At 41.4% G+C, this 22777-nt stretch overlaps 1 protein-coding gene across 1 annotated transcript in view; it reads right to left on the bottom strand.

The window, feature by feature from the left end:
- Positions 1-22777, bottom strand: part of LOC132893556 (fibrinogen C domain-containing protein 1-like) — a 193467-nt gene that overhangs the window by 19800 nt on the left and 150890 nt on the right. Inside the window, exon 7 of the mRNA XM_060932748.1 lies at positions 167-346. Within this exon, the coding sequence (XP_060788731.1) occupies positions 167-346 (180 nt within the window). The remainder of the gene's footprint in view (positions 1-166; positions 347-22777) is intronic.

Below are 22777 nucleotides of genomic sequence, written 5' to 3'. Positions count from 1 at the left end.
GTGTCTTTCGAATAGACAGAATTTTACACTCCATAAAGCATTTCAGTATAATGCATCTGTGAAAGGGTTCCTCCTTCCCCATGAATCTAAAAGATTCAGGCTAGGATACAGAGTCCTCGCCACACCTGCTGAATACTAAAGCTCTCAGGACAAAGAAAGAGCCTACCGGCGGTTCCTGAATAGTCTGCTATGCTCAACGGGTAGCCGTCCTCATCCGGGTCGACGGAGAACAGTCCCACGCCAAAGGATCCATACTGCGCGAAGGAAGTGCTGTTCTCAAAGTCCTCCAGGTCAATCCTCAACTCATAATTAGCCTGAATGGTCAGAGCATGAATCCGCTTCAGACCTGAAAAACAAGATAGAGGTCATGACAAACATCTGATAAGGGAATGTCGAAATAATTAAAGTACTATTATGCAGTTCTGGATTCAACACGCATCATTTATAAATCTTTTAGTAACATTGTGCTTAAATAAATTCACTGGCTGCAGCGAATTAAAAATTAGAAGAACAGAAGAAGAACAATTTTATTTATCACGTGTACACTTACTGTAAGTACAGTAAAACTCCTCTCTGCATTTCACCCATCGGAAGCAGTGAACACACATGCACACGCAAGTGAACGATGAACACACACACACACACACACACATACCCAGAGTAGTGGACAGCTATGCTACAGCGCCCGTGGAGCAGTTAGGGGTTAGGTGCCTTGCTCAAGGGCACTTCAGCCCAACCTTCAGGCCATGGCTGCCCCATCTTAACCTAACGGCATGTCTTTAGACTGTGGGGGAAACCGGAGCAAACCCACGCAGACATGGGGAGAACATGCAAACTTCACACAGAAAGGCCCCCGTCAGCCGTAGGGTTCGAACCCAGAACCTTCCTGCTGTGAGGCGCACCACTGTGCTGCCCGAAAAGAGTACCTCCTCAGCATCATGTGTGTTAAACCTTCTATTAATGCACTCAGTTAAGTAGCCAATAAGAGTTTCTAAAAGAAAGCTGTGATCCATTCGATAAGTATAAAAACAGAGGGTCACATAACCACAGATCATACTATCACTACTAGATTACACATGGATAAAGTGTTCTTGGATCTTGTGCTAAAGAGCTTAGAGTTGTGCTCAGAGACATTAGAAGTTGTGCTAAAAGACTTTTGTGCTAAATAACCGCAAACTGCTTGTCTTGTTACAAAGGCTAAGTAAAGAGATGAATAAAGTTTCACTTCATTGTTAATAGTAATGTTTAGAATTTGGACAGATCAGCCATTTAAAGCGCAAATACCAGATTTTACATGGTGCGGCACCTGATAGCCCAGGAGTAATAGGGTTATACCCGGAACAAATTAGTAACAAGCTGAAAATTTCAGAATATGTTCAGAATACCTTTAGGAATAACATACTAAAAGTCCCCGGAAATCCCCCTTGTGCTCTCTGAGAAATTCAAGATGGCGTCCAAAATGGCCGCCAAATGGAGATCTGCCCATATCTCAGGCCCAAAACAAAATATTAATGCAATTAAAAGGTCAGAATATATGTTTTGTAGGGTAGGAGAGTAAATTCCAACATGTGTGTATTAATTACATTGTGTATTAACATTATATAATAACAATGTACACATTATTATAACAGTATATTTGTGTATAGTGTGGATCCATTGGTTACACTGTAAAAAAAGAATAGTCCAGAATACTTGAAATTTCAAGGCAACAGTCTGCATTAAGAATTTTATGTTTTGCCAACGATGTATGCCCATGATAATCCAAACTATGATAACACTGTTATCTTTATTAAGAATTCTTAATTAAGTCAATTTTCAATTCCTCATTCTGCCAACATAGATTTCTCTTTTTGCTGAACAGTGGCATTCACAGTAGTACAAAAAGGCAATTGAGGTTCTCACAATTTTTTGGGGGGCTTTTTTTTACCTTTATTTGGATAGGATAGGGACAGGAAATGAGCAGAAGAGAGAAACAGGGAGGGATCGGGAAATGACCTCAGGTCGGACCCAGGTCCCCGGATTTATGGTATGGCGCCTTATCCACCTGAGCCACGACAACATGATCTTCAACCGGAGAGAGAACCACATTGCCCAGCCCTTGCATTTGGGAGAGGAAACCCCGTGTCTTGGTCATTAAGAGCATGCGCTGAATAAACACCTGTGGCAATTATGTATTTTCAATTCAGATTATTCACTATTGCATATTTACACATCATTGAGGTGCACCCTATCAGTTTGATGTGGATTTTTCTGTTCGTTAATAATTATTCATATTTTCTTGTCCATTCAATTGTGAATATGGAATTACTTGAACAAAGCGTAATTCTATTTTTTAGAATTATCCACATCAAGAAAAATCCACATCAAACTGATAGGGTGCACCTCAATGATGTGTAAATATACAATAGTGAATAATCTGAATTGAAAATACATAATTGTCACAGGTGTTTATTCAGCGCATGCTCTGAATGACCAAGACACGTGGTTTCCTCTCCCAAATGCAAGGGCTGGGCAATGTGGTTCTCTCTCCAGTTGATGTTCATGTTGTTGTGGCTCAGGTGGATAAGGCGCCATACCATAAATCCGGGGGCCTGGGTTTGATTCTGACCTGAGGTCATTTCCTGATTTCTCTCTCCAGCTCATTTCCTGTCTCTACACTGTCCTATCCAAATAAAGGTGAAAAAAGCCCCCCCCAAAAAATTGTGATAACCTCAATTGCCTTTTTGTACTACTGTGAATGCCACTGTTCAGCAAAAAGAGAAATCTATGTTGGCAGAATGAGGAATTGAAAATTGACTTAATTAAGAATTCTTAATAAAGATAACAGTGTTATCATGGTTTGGATTATCATGGGCACATCGTTGGCAAAACATAAAATTATTAATGCAGACTGTTGCCTTGAAATTTCAAGTATTCTCAACTATTCTTTTTTACAGTGTACTCGTTCACTCCGTATCATCCTATTCTGTTCACAAAACAACAAACACAATTACTAGGGGTTGGAGCACTTATTTTCATTAATATTAATTAAAGTAAATTGGTGGTGTAAAATGAAAAATGGCATGTTAAAAGGTCATGCTGAGTTCAGTCATTTTTAAAAGGTCATGCTGAGTTTAGTCATTTTTTGTCTGAACACACTGGCATTGCTAGTAGTAAAGACTGGCGCTAGAAACTCAAAGATGGGGGCGTCGTGGCTCAGGTGGCTAAGGTGCCATACCATAACTCCGGGGACCTGGGTTCAATTCCGACCCGAGGTCATTTCCCAATCCCTCCCCGTCTCTCTCTCCCACTCATTTCCTGTCCTGTCTCTACACTGTCCTATCCAATAAAGGTGAAAAAAAGCCCAAAAAATATCTTTAAAAAAAGAAACTCATAGATTAATTTTTTTCCACCCTTAAACAAGCTTGAATAAATTCCCTACTTCATTGATGGTACAACAAAGGTCCAAGCATTACAACTGAGGCACTGAGAAGTGTTTAAGGCCAAGTTTACATTAGACCGTATCTGTCTTGTTTTCTTCGCGGATGCACTGTCCGTTTACATTAAAACGCCTGGAAACGCCGGGAAACGGGAATCCGCCAGGGTCCACATATTCAATCCAGATCGTGTCTGATCCGGTGCTGTGTAAACATTGAGAATACGCGGATACGCTGTGCTGAGCTCTAGCTGGCATCGTCATTGGACAACGTCACTGTGACATCCACCTTCCTGATTCGCTGGCGTTGGTCATGTGACGCGACTGCTGAAAAACGGCGCGGACTTCCGCCTTGTATCACCTTTCATTAAAGAGTATAAAAGTATGAAAATACTGCAAATACTGATGCAAATACTGCCCATTGTGTAGTTATGATGGTCTTTAGGCTTGCCATCCTTCCACTTGCAAGTGGTAAGTGACTTGCGCACAGCGGCTCAGTCCCGAATCACTGCTCGTGCACTACACTCGCGCGCTCTGTGAGCTCCAGAGGGCGCTCGCTGTTCAGGGCGGAGTGATTTGGAGCGCAGCCGCTGAGGAGGAAGCGATGAGCCGCACTGACACATTTCAACTTACGTGCCGAATTAGTCATGCGATTAGCGTATCCGTGTATTGGCGTTGCTGTGTGCATGCTAATCGTTTTTAAAAACGTTAATCTGATGATCCGCTGATACGGTCTAATGTAAACCCCACCTAAGTCTACTCATTGTTTATAAGCAAGAGCTTTTATTGAGGCAGACCTTTTTGTCATGAAAGTCGCCGGAATGTTGAAGTGTACTGAAACAGCTTGCCATTGTAGTTTTAGAAGATAGAGTTCTCAAATTTAATTTCCCTTTAATATTTTATCAAAGCTTAAAGATGCACTAAATATTAAGGAAATTGATGTCTAATTGTTGTCTTACATTATGTTCATGTATGTAGGTAGCCTACTAAGCTAATCTGTCAATCATGTCAACCATCAAATTCCATGTAATTTCCACATTAATGACCTTGTAATCTTGGTTAATTTTAATTTTAACAGTGTGACAATGGTGAATTTGCATTGCTTGTATGAGAGAACATATAATTTAACATTTTAATTGCATTTATATTATGTTTTATCCCTGAGATATTGAAAAATCTCCAATCGGTGGCCATTTTGGATGCCATCTTGAATTTCTCAGAGAGCACAAGGTGGATTCCCAGGGACTTTTAGTATGCTATTCCTAAGGGTATTCTGAACATATTCTGAAAAATTCAGCTTGTTACTAATTTGTTCCGGGTTGGACTCAATTTTGAGCTAATGCTCTTGGGCTATGAATATAGTGGAATATATGTAGAACTGTTAGGTCCTGAGGTCCTTCAGTCAAAGAATTTTCGGTATAAACTTGGATGAAAGTGGACTTTACATTGGCTCAGCTTTGGAACAGTGTCCTGTTTGATGTCTCCTTGATTGCAGACCATTCAAACCACATTTAAGCAGTGGCTGCATGGCAGAAATGATTGTTAGTATCGTATAGCTCTGGATGTGAACTGACAACCAAGATTAGTTTCTCATCCATCCTCATCAACATCGACGTGAAGGAGTGAAGCCTCACTCTGACTGTCTCCTTTGATACATGACCATGTCAGAGTACACTCTGTCAAAAGATCGCCTTCTTTAACAGGCGTATTTTTGCCGCAATGGTGCATGCTGTCTGTCAACACAGCATTATCGTTTAAAATCAGTTTCAAGAGGTGTGTGTTTGATGGGTACCAAACAGTCCTTGTGTTGCTTAGCCATTAGCTTTTACTAAGGTTTAATCATACTTGATGTTCCTGATATTGGTAGTATGGTTTATTTATTTATTGTTACCTCTGCATGTTTACAGGTGTTTCATTTTTCATTTTGTTAATCATTTTCTAACTTTTGAAAATGGCACTACTAACATGGTTCTTGTATATTCCTTGTCTGTTTATATAACAATTTTACCTCCTCATTATGACTGATACATTTATATAAATGTGTGTCACTTATTAGATCTCATCTCCTCTCTTGATTTTTAGAAAACCTATACTCAGTGCTTATTCACACTGCTTAGTTGTCATGCTTGCACCTGATCCTTGATCTAAAGAGGAAAGGAGACCTCGGTGCTGGAGAGACACATACTGTATAAAAGGTGAATGAGAGCATATAAAAGAAATAATAATAATTTGCTTATAGATTATGGCACGTTGCTATTTGTTTAGTAGCTAGAATTTCAAAATGTCACTTTACCATAACCAGAATGTTGCAGTCTGTAGTCTAAACAACGTATTCTGTAAAACAGGGTTCTCAAACAAACCAGGGATTGTCCATCCATCCATCCATTATCTGTAACCACTTATCTTGTGCAGGGTCACGGGCAAGCTGGAGCCTATCCCAGCTGACTATGGGTGAGAGGCGGGTACACCCTGGACGAGTCGCCAGCTCATCGCAGGGCTGACACATAGAAACACACAACCATTCACACTCACATTCACACCTACAGTCAATTTAGAGCCACCAATAAGCCTAACCTGGGCACTGGGAGCACTGTGAGAGTCATGTTCTTTGACTTCTCCAGTGCTTTCAGCACAATCCAGCCATCACTGCTTAGGGGGAAGCTGGAGGGAGCTGGTGTCGACTGCCACCTGGCTGCATGGATCATCGACTACCTCATTAACAGACCGCAGTATGTGAGGCTCCGCGACTGTGTGTCTGGTGTGGTAGTCTGCAGCACGGGGGCTCCACAGGGTACAGGGCTCTCTCCTTTCCTCTTTACACTTTACACATCTGACTTCAGCTACAACATGTACAGCTGCCACCTCCAGAAGTTCTCAGATGATACAACCATCGTTGGACATGTCTCAGAGGGGGACGATCTGGAGTACAGAGAGGTCATCACCAACTTTGTCGCCTGGTGCGAACTGAACCACCTGCGCATCAACGCCAGCAAGACAAAGGAGGTGGTGATCAATTTCAGAAGGACGGCTCCTCAAATTGCACCAGTGAACATCCAGGGCTTGGACATTGAGATCGTGGAGGAGTACAAATACCTGGGTGTTCACCTCAACAACAAACTGGACTGGACTAACAACACAGATGTCCTGTACAAGAAGGGACAAAGTCGTCTCCACCTGTTGAGAAAACTGAGGTCTTTTGGTGTGTGCAGGACACTGCTTAGAACTTTTTATGACTCTCTGGTGGCATCAGTGATTTTGTACGCTGTGGTCTGCTGGGGCTGTGGAAGTTCAGAGAGGGACAGGAAGAAACTTAATAAACTGGTCAGAAGGGCTGGTTCAGTCTTGGACTGTCCTCTGGACTCCATTGAGGTGGTGGGTGAGAGGAGGATGTTAACCAAGCTGACATCAATCATGGATAACCCCTCTCACCCCCTACATGAGGCTGTGGGGGCCTTAAGCAGCTCTTTTAGTAGTAGACTGCTATACCCATGGTATAAGAAGGAGAGATACTGCAGGTCATTCATACCTGCTGCTGTCAGACTGTATAACACCCACAACTTGTAATGTAGCACCAATAACCTGTTTGTCGTTATATTTGCACTACTTCACCACTACTACCTCTGCCATCTCTCATCAATGCAATTATTATGTGCAATAATATAGGTCTTAAACTATTTTATATATATATATATTATACAGAGTCTACCTGTAATGTGCAATTTTTTCCAAGCCTCTCAATAAGGCAATATTTCTATACTTTTTCACAGCGGATAATGCAAATAGCCCTCAGCATTTAATCTTTCGTTTGTCTAATTTTTATTTCAGTTTTATTTTGTTATCTGTATGACATTTTCTTGCTACTGTAACACGTGAATTTCCCCAATGTGGGATCAATAAAGTGAATCTAATCTAAATGCCTGAATTGTGAGGGAAACCGGAGCAAACCCACGCAGACATGGAGAGAACATGCAAACTCCACACAGAAAGGCCCCCATCAGACACTGGGCTCGAACCCAGAACCTTCTTGCCATGAAGCAACAGTGCTAACCACTACACCACCGTGCTGCCCCAGGGATTGTATTAACTGTAAAATAAATTCAGTGAAGAGTTATTTTATGAACATACTCCAAGTATCTAAATATCCAACACTGCCTCCATATTTATTATGTGTACAACAATATTATGGCTGTTCACTCATGCCATAGAGCTTTTTATTCCTGAACCTTCCAAGCAACTGGACACATTCGATCAAAGTTGAATATGCTTATGGCCCTGGTCACACTCTTGGTCCCAATCCAAAAAATATCATGTCTAAGCTCCTACTAGATCACTAGATCATCATATTTATCACCAAAAGCACATGTCCTAATAGTGTTCATATAGGACTAGCTTAGGGAGCATAATGATTTTTATGCCTCCGCCACCGTAAGGTGCAGGAGGCATTATGTTTTCGAGTTGTCCGTCCGTTCGTGCGTCCGTCCGTGCGTCCATCCCGAAACCTTGTGAACGCGATATCTCAAAGGCTAATGAAAGTAATTTCACCAAACTTTCACCATTTGTGCGCTTTGGAACAAAGATAAACTGATTAGATTTTGAGATCAAAAGGTCTAAGGTCAAGGTCACTGTGAGGTCAAATGTCTGTCCGAGTGCGTCCATCCCGAAACCTTGTGAACGCGATATCTCAAAGGCTAATGAAAGGAATTTCACCAAACTTTCACCATTTGTGCGCTTTGGAGCAAACATGAACTGATTAGATTTTGAGATCAAAAGGTCTAAGGTCAAGGTCACTGTGAGGTCAAATGTCTGTCCGCAAACCTTGTGAACACAATATCTCCAAGGCGAATGAAAGGAATTTCACCAAACTTTCATCATTTGTGCATTTGGGGACAAAGATAAACTGATTAGATTTTGAGATCAAAAGGTCTAAGGTCAAGGTCACTGTGAGGTCAAATGTCTGTCCGCAAACCTTGTGAACACAATATCTCCAAGGCAGGTGAAAGGAATTTCACCAAATTTTCACCATTTGTGCATTTGGGGACAAAGATAAACTGATTAGATTTTGAGATCAAAAGGTCTAAGGTCAAGGTCACTGTGAGGTCAAATGTCTGCCCGCGTGCGTCCGTCCCGAAACCTTGTGAACGCGATATCTCAAAGGCTAATGAAAGGAATTTCACCAAACTTTCACCATTTGTGCGCTTTTGGACAAACATGAACTGATTAGCTTTTGAGATCAAAAGGTCTAAGGTCAAGGTCGCTGTGAGGTCAAATGTCTGTCCGAAAACCTTGTGAACACAATATCTCCAAGGCGAATGAAAGGAATTTCACCAAACTTTCACCATTTGTGCATTTGGGGACAAAGATAAACTGATTAGATTTTGAGATCAAAAGGTCTAAGGTCAAGGTCACTGTGAGGTCAAATGTCTGTCCGAAAACCTTGTGAACACAATGTCTCCAAGGCTGATACAAGTAATTTCACCAGGTCACGATTATTGTGAGGTCAAATGTCCATCCCCAAATCACAACTTAATAAGGTGTGTAGTCTACCGGGTGGAGGCATCCCCATCGACGCCGTTGGCATCGAGTTCTATCTAGTTTTCTGATCTATTTCCAGGTGATCACAGTCACCCAAAGTCTCCCATTTGGCCAGATGCCGTGTCATATGCAGATATAGGACCAGATAGGAATGGTTCATAGCCCTGTGATGATCTGGTGACTTGGCCAGGGTGTACCCCGCCTCTCACCCATAGTCAGCTGGGATAGACTCCAGCTTGCCTGCGACCCTGTACAGGATAAGCAGCTACAGATAATGGATGGATAGATGGATGGGAACTGTTCATAGTTTTGCCTGTTTGGCATTGCCGCTAAATTTCTTGTTGGTTGGACTACTAACAGTTGATAGTTTAAATGTGGAGTAAGATTCAAACTGCATGTTGAATGTCAGTCTCAGCACATGCAGTGCAAACCCATGGTTCCGTATGTGACATTTTCCGTAAACACCTTTAAGTTATTTCTAGTAGGCTGCTGTGTCCCAACAGGTAAGAACTGGAGTCATTCAAAATGCTCTCTGAGAAGGCAGAGTCGAACATATATAGGATTTCTGAAACACTGAGAATTTTAAAATGTGCTATGGGTACCAAAGTTCATTCGATTGTTTTCCGTAAACATTTCTGTCATATACGGAATTTCAATTGCCTCTGTAAGCGGTGTTCCGATTCTGCTGAAATTTTCAAGTTTTGCCACAAAGAAAATCTGTTTACCTCGCTTAGATCATTGCCAAGCCAAGCTAAAGTGAATTTTAGAAACAGAGTTTAGACCACCTTCATATTTGAAGCAGGAGAACCTTCTTCTTGCTTCATTCAGATGCCTGGATAATGTGCACTGGGTCCCATTAAGCTCTCACTCCCTCCGATTTGTTAACTTTAGTGTGTTAGGAAATCAAAACGTATAGTACTGGGTACAAAAAAGGATGTTTCAATTTTACCCCTTGTGCAACATAATTGGGACCAATAGCATGACCAGGGCTGTAAATATAGAAGCCAAACATACTTATAAATATATATACTGTGTATCAAAGACCTCCTGACCCCCTGTGTTTATCCAGACTCCACTCCGATAAAGTATTCTAGCAGTTTTCAACTTTCACCCATTTGTTAAGCTGGACCTTGTCATTTCATCATAACAGTTCATGACCCATAAAAAGCACCAGCACCAGATGGCCTTCTTGATTCCGCTCAAAGCTTTGAGTGACTTATTCGGTTTGGACGAAGAATGCCGAAGAGCTTGAGTCAACTCTCGAGATCGATACCTCGACTCCAACTCCAATAAGTTTGTAAACCTTAATATTCCTTACTCTGGCTTCACAGATGAGTGCGCTCCATCTGCAGGAGTCCATGATTTGCTAACTGCAGAGCTCCTCATTCCAAAAACAACATATTGTGCACAAGGGATGCTAGAGAAATGCCTGAAAGAGCCCGATAATTATTAGCATAAAACTGTGGAATTAATAACAAGACTGCCTTTAGGGGAGAAGGGATTTCTGAATCTCTCTCTCTCTCTCTCTCTCTGAAGTTAATACATTCACACTGTCTCACAGCACATTTCTTGCAGGGCGATTCACACCAGAGGAGATGCCAGATCGATTTCAAATTAACTCAAACTCAAAAAGAAACACACTGGAAATAGGGTTAATAAAATGGGTTCCAAATGGGTGAAGACGAAGTGATGCTTTTTTCTGTCTCAGAGTCCTGTGAGAGAGAAAGTGTCAGAATAATAACACGGCTGTATTGACTCTTATCATGAAAAGTATAAGCGTGGTAGGGCGTGACCTAAAGGTGGGCATATCTATACGACTTATCAAGCGTAAACCCCACCCTAATGGTTTCTGCAGTAAGTAAATGGATGGTTTGTTCATGGTGGATGGCTGCATCACTGCAGAGATCCATTAATGTGCCCTCAATTCCAGTTCAAAGGCAGAAATGACTGATACATCTGATTCATCAGTTGGTGTAATGGCAGATAAAAGTCTCTTTATAAACACTTCTATTGTAATCTTAAGAAATGACCGCGAGTTGGCCTAGTGGTTAGCATGTCTGCCTCTCAACCAGGAGATCGCAAGTTCTACTCACAGTCGGGTCATACCAAAGACCATCATAAAAATGGTACCAACTACCATCTGGTGAGGCACGCTGCAGTACAGATGCAAGTGGGGAAGTCAAACTCTCATGGTTACCAGAGAACCAGCCCCCCACTGTAACCCTAGCTGTATAGGCTAAGGTTATAGCCGAGGGCTATTGAAACGGAGATCAGTGCCACACCCATACTTCTTAAGGAGCTGGTTAGTACTGGGACAGGAGACTGCCTGGGAAGACCAGAGTCTGCCATGAGAGGGACTTTGACTTGAATCTCAAGAAACATCACTGTCATTGGACTTCTGAATATGCAAATTAATAATTATTGTCTGGTCATACTGTATGTCAGTTACTAATCCAGTTGTCCATAATGTGGAAAGCAGTTGCTTTGTGTTTACAATCTTGAGCCATTTACTACTAGAAGTGTTGCCATTTCAAATGCTATTTCTGGAAAGATTCAAAACTTTCCGTGCAAGTTGAAAATTACTCATGTGAAACCTCACTGTAGTTAAATCTACATTATTACTGCCAACAACTTTGAGGCTGAAAGTATTCTGTGCGCGTTTTGGCTGCCGCTTATCACCTGAGCTTTTTATTTTTCTTCTTTTTCACTGTTTTTCTTTCTGTGTTTGTAAGGTTTGATGTTTGTTCTTAGTTTGAATGTTTTGTCTGCCAGTTGTGGCGTAGCTCCAGACCCAGTTTTGGGCCACGGTTTCCTCAGGCCTTGGTCTGCCATGGGTGATGCATGTTCTGCTTGCTATGGACTGCAGTGAGCTCGTTGCCCTCTTTAACATCGGAGTTGCCCAGCGCTCTGTATGGCGGTGCTTCTGTGCTCACTTTGTGGATCCATGGTATGGTGTTCTGAGTGCTGTTGCCCAGTGGCGTCGCGGCGGCTGCGCAGGCGGTGTGGGTTTTACCTTTGTGCACCTTTTGGTGGGACTGTGAATAGCTATGCCACTGGAGTTACATCCTGACCCTCTTTCGGTAGACTTTTTTTTCTTTTTTGTAATTGTAAAGTGATCTTGGGTGTGAGAAAGGTGCTACATAAGTTGAAATAATAATAATAATAATAATAATAATTATTATTATTATTATTATTATTATTATTATTATTAACTTTGTTGGAGGAGTTTATTTTTCACCTCAGTTTTTTTGTTTGTTTGTCTTTTCCCAACCTAACTCAAAAAAGTAGTGAATGGATTTTGATGAAATTTTGAGGAAAGGTGAACCATGGGACAAGGAACAATTGAATAGATTTTGACACAAATCCGAATATGTGGCTTGGCAGAGGTATGCACTCTACTGAGTGCCCTTCTAGATACCACAGCAGTTAAGGCCCGGTCCCACAGTACCAATAACTATAATGATAACTATAAATAGGGCAGCACGGTGGTGTAGTGGTTAGCACTGTCGCCTCACAGCAAGAAGGTCCTGGGTTCGAGCCCAGCGGCCGACGAGAGCCTTTCTGTGTGGAGTTTGCATGCTCTCCCCGTGTCTGCGTGGGTTTCCTTCGGGTACTCCGGTTTCCCCCACAGTCCAAAGACATGCAGGTTAGGTTAACTGGTGACTCTAAATTGACCGTAGGTGTGAATGTGAATGGTTGTCTGTGTTTGTGTCAGCCCTGTGATGACCTGGTGACTTGTCCAGGGTGTACCCCACCTCTCGCCCATAGTCAGCTGGGATAGGCTCCAGCTTGCCTGCGACCCTGTAGGACAGGATAAGCGGCTGCAGATAATGGATGGATGGATAACTATAAATAAATTGGTCCCCTGCAGTTTATGTGGTTGATGGTCACACCAGACCGATAACAATACCTACAGCCCAGGCCTGGGTTTATCCGTATTAGCGAGATTGCTTCTGGAACCATTTTTCCAGGCCTGGACCTGATCTGATAAAGCCTTTGTCCAATCAGGTAATTGTTTCCATGTGACATTGTCTGAGCACGTGCTATTTTTCCCCGGCATCTTTGTACATTCTTGTTGCATCATGAAGTCATGGAATATGGATTCACGGAAAATAAAAAAAACACAATACAAAACATGGATCTTTTATTCACAGATATGTGATTTTCCATGAAATATCAATAGTAAATTAATACAACCCCGATTCCAAAAAAATTTGGGACAAAGTACAAATTGTAAATAAAAACGGAATGCAATAATTTACAAACCTCAAAAACTGATATTGTATTCGCAGTAGAACATAGACAACATATCAAATGTCGAAAGTGAGACATTTTGAAATTTCATGTCAAATATTGGCTCATTTGAAATCTCATGACAGCAACACATCTCAAAAAAGTTGGGACAGGGGCAATAAGAGGCTGGAAAAGTTAAAGGTACAAAAAAGGAACAGCTGGAGGACCAAATTGCAACTCATTAGGTCAATTGGCAATAGGTCATTAACATGACTGGGTATAAAAAGAGCATCTTGGAGTGGCAGCGGCTCTCGGAAGTAAAGATGCGAAGAGGATCACCAATCCCCCTAATTCTGCGCCGACAAATAGTGGAGCAATATCACAAAGGAGTTCGACAGTGTAAAATTGCAAAGAGTTTGAACATATCATCATCTACAGTGCATAATATCATCAAAAGATTCAGAGAATCTGGAAGAATCTCTGTGCGTAAGGGTCAAGGCCGGAAAACCATACTGGGTGCCCGTGATCTTTGGGCCCTTAGACAGCACTGCATCACATACAGGCATGCTTCTGTATTGGAAATCACAAAATGGGCTCAGGAATATTTCCAGAGAACATTATCTGTGAACACAATTCACCGTGCCATCCGCCGTTGCCAGCTAAAACTCTATAGTTCAAAGAAGAAGCCGTATCTAAACATGATCCAGAAGCGCAGACGTCTTCTCTGGGCCAAGGCTCATTTAAAATGGACTGTGGCAAAGTGGAAAACTGTTCTGTGGTCAGACGAATCAAAATTTGAAGTTCTTTATGGAAATCAGGGACGCCGTATCATTCGGACTAAAGAGGAGAAGGACGACCCAAGTTGTTATCAGCGCTCAGTTCAGAAGCCTGCATCTCTGATGGTATGGGGTCGCATTAGTGCATGTGGCATGGCCAGCTTACACATCTGGAAAGACACCATCAATGCTGAAAGGTATATCCAGGTTCTAGAGCAACATATGCTCCCATCCAGATGACGTCTCTTTCAGGGAAGACCTTGCATTTTCCAACATGACAATGCCAAACCACATACTGCATCAATTACAGCATCATGGCTGCGTAGAAGAAGGGTCCGGGTACTGAACTGGCCAGCCTGCAGTCCAGATCTTTCATCCATAGAAAACATTTGGCGCATCATAAAACGGAAGATACGACAAAAAAGACCCAAGACAGTTGAGCAACTAGAATCCTACATTAGACAAGAATGGGTTAACATTCCTATCCCTAAACTTGAGCAACTTGTCTCCTCAGTCCCCAGACGTTTACAGACTGTTGTAAAGAGAAATAGGGATGTCTCACAGTGGTAAACATGGCCTTGTCCCAACTTTTTTGAGATGTGTTGTTGTCATGAAATTTAAAATCACCTAATTTTTCTCTTTAAACGATATATTTTCTCAGTTTAAACGTTTGATACGTCATCTATGTTCTATTCTGAATAAAATATGGAATGTTGAAACTTCCACATTATTGCATTCCGTTTTTATTTACAATTTGTACTTTGTCCCAACTTTTTTGGAATCGGGGTTGTAAAGTAAACATGTAAATGCAGGTAAGATATTTTAATTATGAACTTCGTCAGTCCAAACATTTAATTGTTTTAGACTTCTTAATTTTTTTAGCCACGGTGCATCATCCGTATGAAATCAGGAACCGATCTGTAATATACTGAAACGTCCGTGACCAATCCGTAAATTACTAGCATCTGGGATGCATCAGTATTAAAATCTGTAACTACTCTGTATTTTGTATCCTTTTTTATTATATTTCCATAGTCCGTGACCTATCCGTATTATATCAACCACCGGAGTGTGTGCATGGGTTGCTTTGAAGCCCAAGCTGTACAGTATGACCTGGAATAATGTACTACTACTTGAAAAAAAAGACTTCCATGACTGTTCCTAAGCTGCATGTGTTTATTTCCCTGAGCATCAGGACCAACCGATATTATAGTCAGGATTATAGTTGTGGTGTGACTGCTCCAGACTGGAAATAAATTCAGGCAAAGGTCTAGTCATAGTTGTGGTTAGAGGTATAGTTATAGTTATCATTGTTGTGGGACCGGGCCCAAACCTGATTTGCTCAAAAGGTATGGATTCATTTTCTACTTCTCCTCAAATATGTCTTACCTATTGAAGTTGACATAGAAATGAGTTTCTGGGATGAACAACCATCTAGAGACATTCAGCCACATGCTTCAGAAATACCATGCCTTACCAACCATGATCAAACACCAAGTTTTAACCAGGTGTTTGAGTATGCTCTTTAGAGGTTTTGAGCTGTATAGGACATTTATAGGGACTCATATCTTTCGATATCACCTCAGCAGACCCTGATTTATTTTCTGATGCCTCTGATTCTTTTCCTAAACATGCTGCTTTCTTTTTCCTATTCACCGAGTCTATATAATAGCCAACAAAATCAAACGCCAACCTTTCAGCCTTTAATATTCTCAGTTTTGTCAAGCTGATAGACTAAAAACTCCTCTGAATTCCAGCCCTTTCATGCTTTAATAAAACTGGTTTCTTTTATTTTTTTTTATTGCAATGACCTTGACTTTAGCCTTATGTACTAACACAGTATAAAATCTCACACTGAGCTATGAAGAAAGCAGTTAATATCTTACAATATTTTGTAATAAGATTTTGCAAACTGTTTGATGACTTGATGTTACTGAAAAGCTAATCTCAATTACATTTTACAGTCACTCTAACAATGTCTGATTATGTTACAAGCACACTGCAGCCAGACATGGCCCGACTCTGATCTTTCTCCTCATGTGGCACAGCGGTATCTTTTTCATGAAAGACCGAGAAGCAAAAAGACACTGAATATAATATTTTTAGTTCCAATTTCATACGCTGTTGATAAATGAAATCCGGCAAGCAGTTTCAGTCTAAACCACGTGTCAAACACAATCCCTGTGGGCCAAATCGGGCCTGCAGCCTCGTTTCATTTGGCCCACATGAACATAGAAAAAATAACAGTAAAAAAGGCTGCAGTAGGCCGACACTATTTCTTAACAATTTCACATTATCCAGAATTCACATTAGATCCGTAGTGTAGTGACCCATGGAGTCACAGGAGTGTTGTAAAAAGAATACATCTATAAAAGAATAAGAAAATAAATGTTGAAAAAGAATAAGCACATGAATAAAAATAAAAAGAATAAGAAAATAAATGCTTTCCTTTTTTGCTTTTCCCTATTGCTTTTTTGTTTCCCCAAGTGGCCGAGCTGTCAATCAACTAGTTTTGGGCGGGCCTTCCTGCCCAGGCTGAGTGGTCAATTCCTACTATAGAGATCTTGCAGTCACGTGACCGGAAAGTACACAACCGCCATCTTGTCGGTCAAAAACACCGCTGAATACTGCTGCACTCGTGTACAGAATGGATCAATTTCAACCGACGGACTACACGGCTCATTTTTCTAATGAACAGATAACTAGATATATGTCTAAAATAAACGATCTACAGATTTGTGTCCCTTATGGCTTACCGGACGGAGTTTTCACGACCGGATTTTGAACTGCCAGCGGAATACCCGGACGTGTATAATTACCTCATTAACTTTCCCTCGCTGTTCAGTGGTGAAGCACTGCGTGCTTATAAATCTCTGGACAGTTATCTCTACAGAAATTCAGGATTTGTCAGCGACTCAGATGTGGCTTCTTGTAAACAAGAATACTCATTGGATGGGTAAGTCACTTAAGTATTGAGTATAGCACTGACCAGCCGATTATAGAATAGAATAAGGTAATTCCAAATCATCCGTCTTGTTTACCTGGCGTTGGAGAGGTAGAGGCTTGGCAGTGGAGGTCTGAGTGGCTGTTTTCTGAGCTTAGTCAACAGGCCGGCTCTGCAGCCTCGCTTTTGCTTCGGCTCCCGGCACCGCCTCCTTCGCTTTGCTTCCGATAACAATCCACGGAGACCCCGCTGGTCTCGCTATCTCGTCCGGAATGTTTTTTTTTTTCTCGTCCGGAATGTTGTGCATGCGATGGAAATCGCTACAAACCGTCATTTTCTGCTGGAAACCAATGTCCAGTAAGTCCATACGGTTGTAGTGGATATTGAAGTCCGGTACAGACGAACAACACGCAAAAATACACACAAAAAACATAAAAAACGTGCACAGGTAGGGAGAGCTTGTAGCCGCAGCCGTTGTAGTAGAATTGTATATAGTAGGGTTTTCCAGAAGAAAAGGTAGAAGTAAAAGCAGAAGTAGAAGTAGAAGGCGGAATATGGCGTTTGACCGACACGATGGCGTCTGTCACAATCTGGATCGGCTGTGACGTCACATGCAAGTGCTCCATAGGAATTTGAGCCATTTATATAAGAGAAGGATCTTGAAATCAGTTCTCGCTCTGACAGGTAACCACTGTAGATGTTTTAAGATAGAAGAAATGTGATCGTTCTTCTTAGCTCTAACCACCATTCTTGTGGCAGAATTTTTCATGTTCTGGAGTTTGTTGATTTCAGACGATGGTAATGCAAAGAGTAGGCTGTTGTAAGAATTGAGTTTTGACATGATGAAATGCTATGTTAACTCAATTAACCACTCTTTACAACCATGATGAGCAGGAAAGCATTGGAGAATGGGCAACATGTAGAACCTTGAGGCAGATGAGCTACAACAGCAGGCACACACAACAGTCTCTTGAGTTTATACTGACAGGTACGGAAAACCCAAAACATCTTGAGAGTGGAGGGTCTGCAGGCTCAAACACCAGACTGGTCTGAACTGACAGGAAGTCAAATGAGCACTCTTTACTTTGGGTTCTAATCACGTCAGCCAAATACAGGTATCTGAAACTACAGTGGCCCCAGACTCTCTCAAACTGGATAGTTGAAGGTATATTTTTGGGATGTGATTTCTTTTTTTTCCCCAATACAGAAGTCAATCTTAAATGCTGACTGTTTAAATATTTATGACAGGGGCGTCAGAAGTAATTTTAATGGGGGGGGGGGGGGGGGGGCGCACTGGTGAGGGGTCTGGGGGTCCTCCCCCAGAAAATTTTTAATTAATTAGATGCCATTTCCTGCATTCTGGTGTATTTTTAACAGGTTGTTAAACACCTAATTTTTACCTACAAAAGTCACTTAATTCAATGACTATTTTAGAGACTCAACAGTAAGTCTTCATTCAACTAGTCCATATATTCATCCAGGCCCGCCGACAGCGGGGGACAAACGGGTATGTTGTCCCGGGCCCAGGAATGGGGAGGGCCCAGAACTGGGCTGTCATGAAGTTGCGATTAAATTATTTTATTTCATTTCAAAATGTGTTGATTTGGGGGAGAAATGTGCTATATTTGCATTCAATAAATGATTTCTAGATCTTTTGCCTTTATTGTCTTTGAAAAAGGCGTCAAGAACCCCCTACCACCCCTAATGCAAAAATGGTTTGGTCTGACTCTTTGATTAAGGGGAAAAAAACGACATTGTTCGATCATAGCGCTACAACAATCAGTGTGCGTGCCATTTGCCAACATGCACAAGTCAGGAGCACAGAAAAGAAAAGAGAAAAAGAGAGGAAGAAACCAAGAGACTCAGGGGCTCACTGCATAAATATTTTAAAAAAGATTCGGATGATGCAGCAGGTACTAGCAAACACAGTGGGGCAGCTGAGCCAGGTAAGACACAGCCAACTTTTTCCAGCCCCGTAAAGTAACCCCAACCAAGGCACGCGCGGCACGCAATTCATGTTACAAACGAGGGGAGAGCAAGTCACACTGAACACCATATCAAACGCACAGGGCATTGAATCATTTCATAACCACAACGGCTTAATAACACTGTGTTTCATATATCTGATTGAAGCTAAGAATATTCACATTAGCCCGCAATCATATCCCGCCATTTCTCGAGCGGTGTGTTCTTCTCTGCTTTTCACACTGGACAGTACGCACGCACAGTATACTATGTTCACCCCCAGCCCTGCCCGAAATCCCCCATCCATCGCTGCTCCTTCAAGAGCACCCCAATCGCGTGATTATAGTAGACTATCCACGAGTTTAGGAAGGCATTGCGGGGGCTGTCGCATGCAGGCTTGGGGCGTAACGGAATACATTTAATGGCATTCGGTTAAAGGATACAAAATAACAGTAACCGCTTATTCCGTTACAGTACAGGGGGGAAAGATTCAGTGAAATTGGGGATTACTTTACAGGATCACAGTGTGTGTGAGGTTGCTGGTTTTGGGCTTTTTTTTTGTTAAAATGTAAAAACTGTAAAAATGTTGAAATGCTAAAATGAAATGGTTGTTGACCGGTTGAATGGTTTTTGAATACCTGTCATTTAAGGGTTGGAGTGAGTAGAGACTGGGATAAGAGAGGTGGGTGTGTGTGTGGGTTGGCCCGGGGGGGCCCATTCAGAGCATTTTGTCCCGGGCCCAGCCAAAGCTGTCAGCGGCCCTGTATTCATCAGCCTGTTTTTAAACCCACTGCTCTGCCTAAGATAATGAGATGAATGTGACACAATTTATCACCAACAATGACTTTATGGGTGCATTTTACTTTTTATTTTGTGTTTCCTTTTTTATTTAGTTTTAGATGTAACACAACATGCCACTGTGCCAAGCCATAGTGACACTCAACTGTATGTTTAAAAATAAGAATATACATAATTTCACACAATGAACAGGCATGACATGGCATCATGCAAACTTCATAACACAAAATCACACTGTGTCAAGCAACGGTGACACATAAAAAATAACTTCACACAATGAACAGGTGCAATTTTGCTAACCACCAACAGTGACTTTAGTGGGTGCATTTTACTTTTTTCTGATTTAGTGATCTAACAAAAATGGCATGACATCATGCAGTCTTCATAACACAAAATTACACTGTGTCAAGCAATGACACATAAAAAACAACTTCACACAATGAACAAGTGCAGTTTTGTCAACCTACATGCAATGGTGGTACTACAGTAACATTTACAGATTAGTATAACAAATAGATTTATAGATATAACTCCTTACATTGGTGCCACCACAATTTCTACCACTTCATAACTTTTATCCCTCTTTCCTTCACAACCTACCTGGAATAACATCCATCTCTCTCCATTGCTTTCCTTTCTACTGTTCCTTCCCCATACACTGATTTCCCATGTTACTTTCCAGAAAACTGGCAAAGACCAGACAAAACAAGTTCTTCAAATCACAACAGGGAATCAATAAATATCATCAGAGCAGACTTGACCTCATTCTTGGCATTACAGTAAGGTCGGCCGACTGGGTTTGAATGAAATGACAGCTAACATTAAGCTAGCTGATACATCTACTAACATTGACTAGCCAGCTAACTGCACTAACATTTCCATTGGGACAAAAAAAAAAACCTGTCCTGTGGGGAAATTTTGACTTGCTTTCCGCTTCTTTGTAAAGAATTTCCTTATGTCCATTGTGTCTGGGGAGGGAGCAAATATTGCAAACAATTCATCATCAACCAAGAATACCCCATTAGGCTAAGCTTATTTCATTGTTTAGTTGAACATTAATTTAACGTGGCCTAGGGTTAATTTTGAGGACATACGGTATAACAAAAGAATAAGGTTTTAGCAAAACCTAGACATTGTGAAGTGGCAATGGGGCTGACGTTACCTCCTCCACTTTCAAGCAGCCTGCACCTTGCACCAAAATTTCTCTGCTCGCGCTGAGATTCACTTCACTTATGTGCGGTGAGTTGTTGTAGGGAACGCCCAGAAAACCCAGAGTGGATTTTCAGTGGTCTGTGTATTCTCTTATCGATCAAGTGGAATGGATTCTTTCACGAAGCAATAGAAACAGTGCTGGGTGAACTAATATTTTATGTTAAATGTGGGGAGGTCCAAACGAAGAATTATGAAATGTGAAGGGGACACGTCCCCTTCACATTCAACGGTGGCAATGCCCATGGTTTATAAACCTGTGTAAGATAAGAACTTGGATGACATTATGCTCGATATACTGACCAAACAATGTGGCGGTAGCATTAATGGCTTTCTTTTTTAATCCAGACTAAGCCTCCTGTTTGCAGTAGCTCCCAGCAGATCGTGTCTTATATTCTCATATCTATTCAGTTTACCTCAGCTTACTCTTGTCAGCCATGAGAAGGAAGAGGCTGCACATTGTGCCACACTAAACAGGTGACTGACAGGCCGGTTATTTCCCACTCATCTTCCTTGTGCGAGAACATAAATAAAAGATTTAGGATGGAATCTAAAGCTGCTCAATTGAAGAATTGATTCTGGAGTCATGATTAGATAATAATTTAGTCACCAGAAGCAAACCAAAGACTTGATTTTAAAATGATACTCTGGGTTCAGCATCCACAGAGGGGGCAATATTGCTAGAGAAAAACAAAATTTTACCACAAAACCGTTGCATGTCAACCGTTACTGTATATTACAATATATAGGTTTGCTAACAATTTCCCAACAACTGAAAGGAGAAAAAAAAAAACAAAAATCATTCACCAGCTGCTTTATTAAGAACACCCAGACACCTGCTGTTTTATGCAGTTATCTAATCAGCCAATCCATTGACTGCATAAAATCATGCAGCTACAAATCAAGAGTTTCAGTTAATGTTCACTTCAAACATCAGAACGGGAAAAACTGTGATCTCAAAGTGTGACTTTCTTTCACTGTGGCATGGGTGTTGGTTTGAGCCAGATGGACTGGTTTGAGTGTTTCAGAAACTGCTGATCTCGTGGGGTTTTCACACACAACAGTCTCAAGAGTTTATACAGACAGAATGGTGCGAAAAACAAAAAACACTGAGTGAGTGAGAGACAGTTCTGTGGGTGGAAATGTCTTGTTGATAAGAGAGGTCAGGGGAAAATGGCCAGAGCTGCCAGGAAGGGTGTAGCAACTCGTATAATCACTCTTTACGACCGTGGTGAGCAGAAAAGCATCTCAGCATGCAACAGCAGAAGAACACATTGGGTTCCACTCCTGCAGCCAAGAACAGGAACCTTAGAATCAACAACAAGTTCCTATTAAAGTGGCCGGTGAGTGTATATTCAATATCTGCAGAAATAAATGTAATTTTTATTTTGAAAATAACTTCTTTAGTTGTGTATATATATAATATTTTTATATAATAAGTGTTTGAAGTTTATTTGTTTGTTTGTCTTGAGCTAACATTGCCATTTCTCGACGGATTTTCACCAAATTTGGCAAGTAGGTCCGGGGATGACCCAGAATTTTGCAGATATAAACGGGCCCCAGGGAGGTCCCTAGGGGCACAACATTCACCCACCCCCTCCCTCAATGCCTTTCACATTACATTTATCAACACAAACTCTCGACAGATCTTCACTAAACGTTAAACGTAGGTACAGGAGATAGCCACAATATGGCAGAACTTAGAAATTCCATACTTGGGCCCCAGGGGGTCCCTGGTGGGCCCCTGGGTGGTGGATGTTTGGATTTTTGTCTTGGGTTAACATCATTTCTTGACGGCTCTTCAAATTTAACATGGAAGTCTGGGGGGAACCCAGAATTTTGCAAAACCCAGGCAACCTGCTAGTATAAAACACTTAAAGGAGAAAAAATATTTCCATTTAACAT

This window comes from Neoarius graeffei, chromosome 10 (genome assembly GCF_027579695.1).
Source record: "Neoarius graeffei isolate fNeoGra1 chromosome 10, fNeoGra1.pri, whole genome shotgun sequence".
NCBI lineage: Eukaryota > Metazoa > Chordata > Actinopteri > Siluriformes > Ariidae > Neoarius > Neoarius graeffei.
Note: the sequence above shows the minus strand (reverse complement) of the source record. Positions and strands in the feature narration are given on the sequence as shown.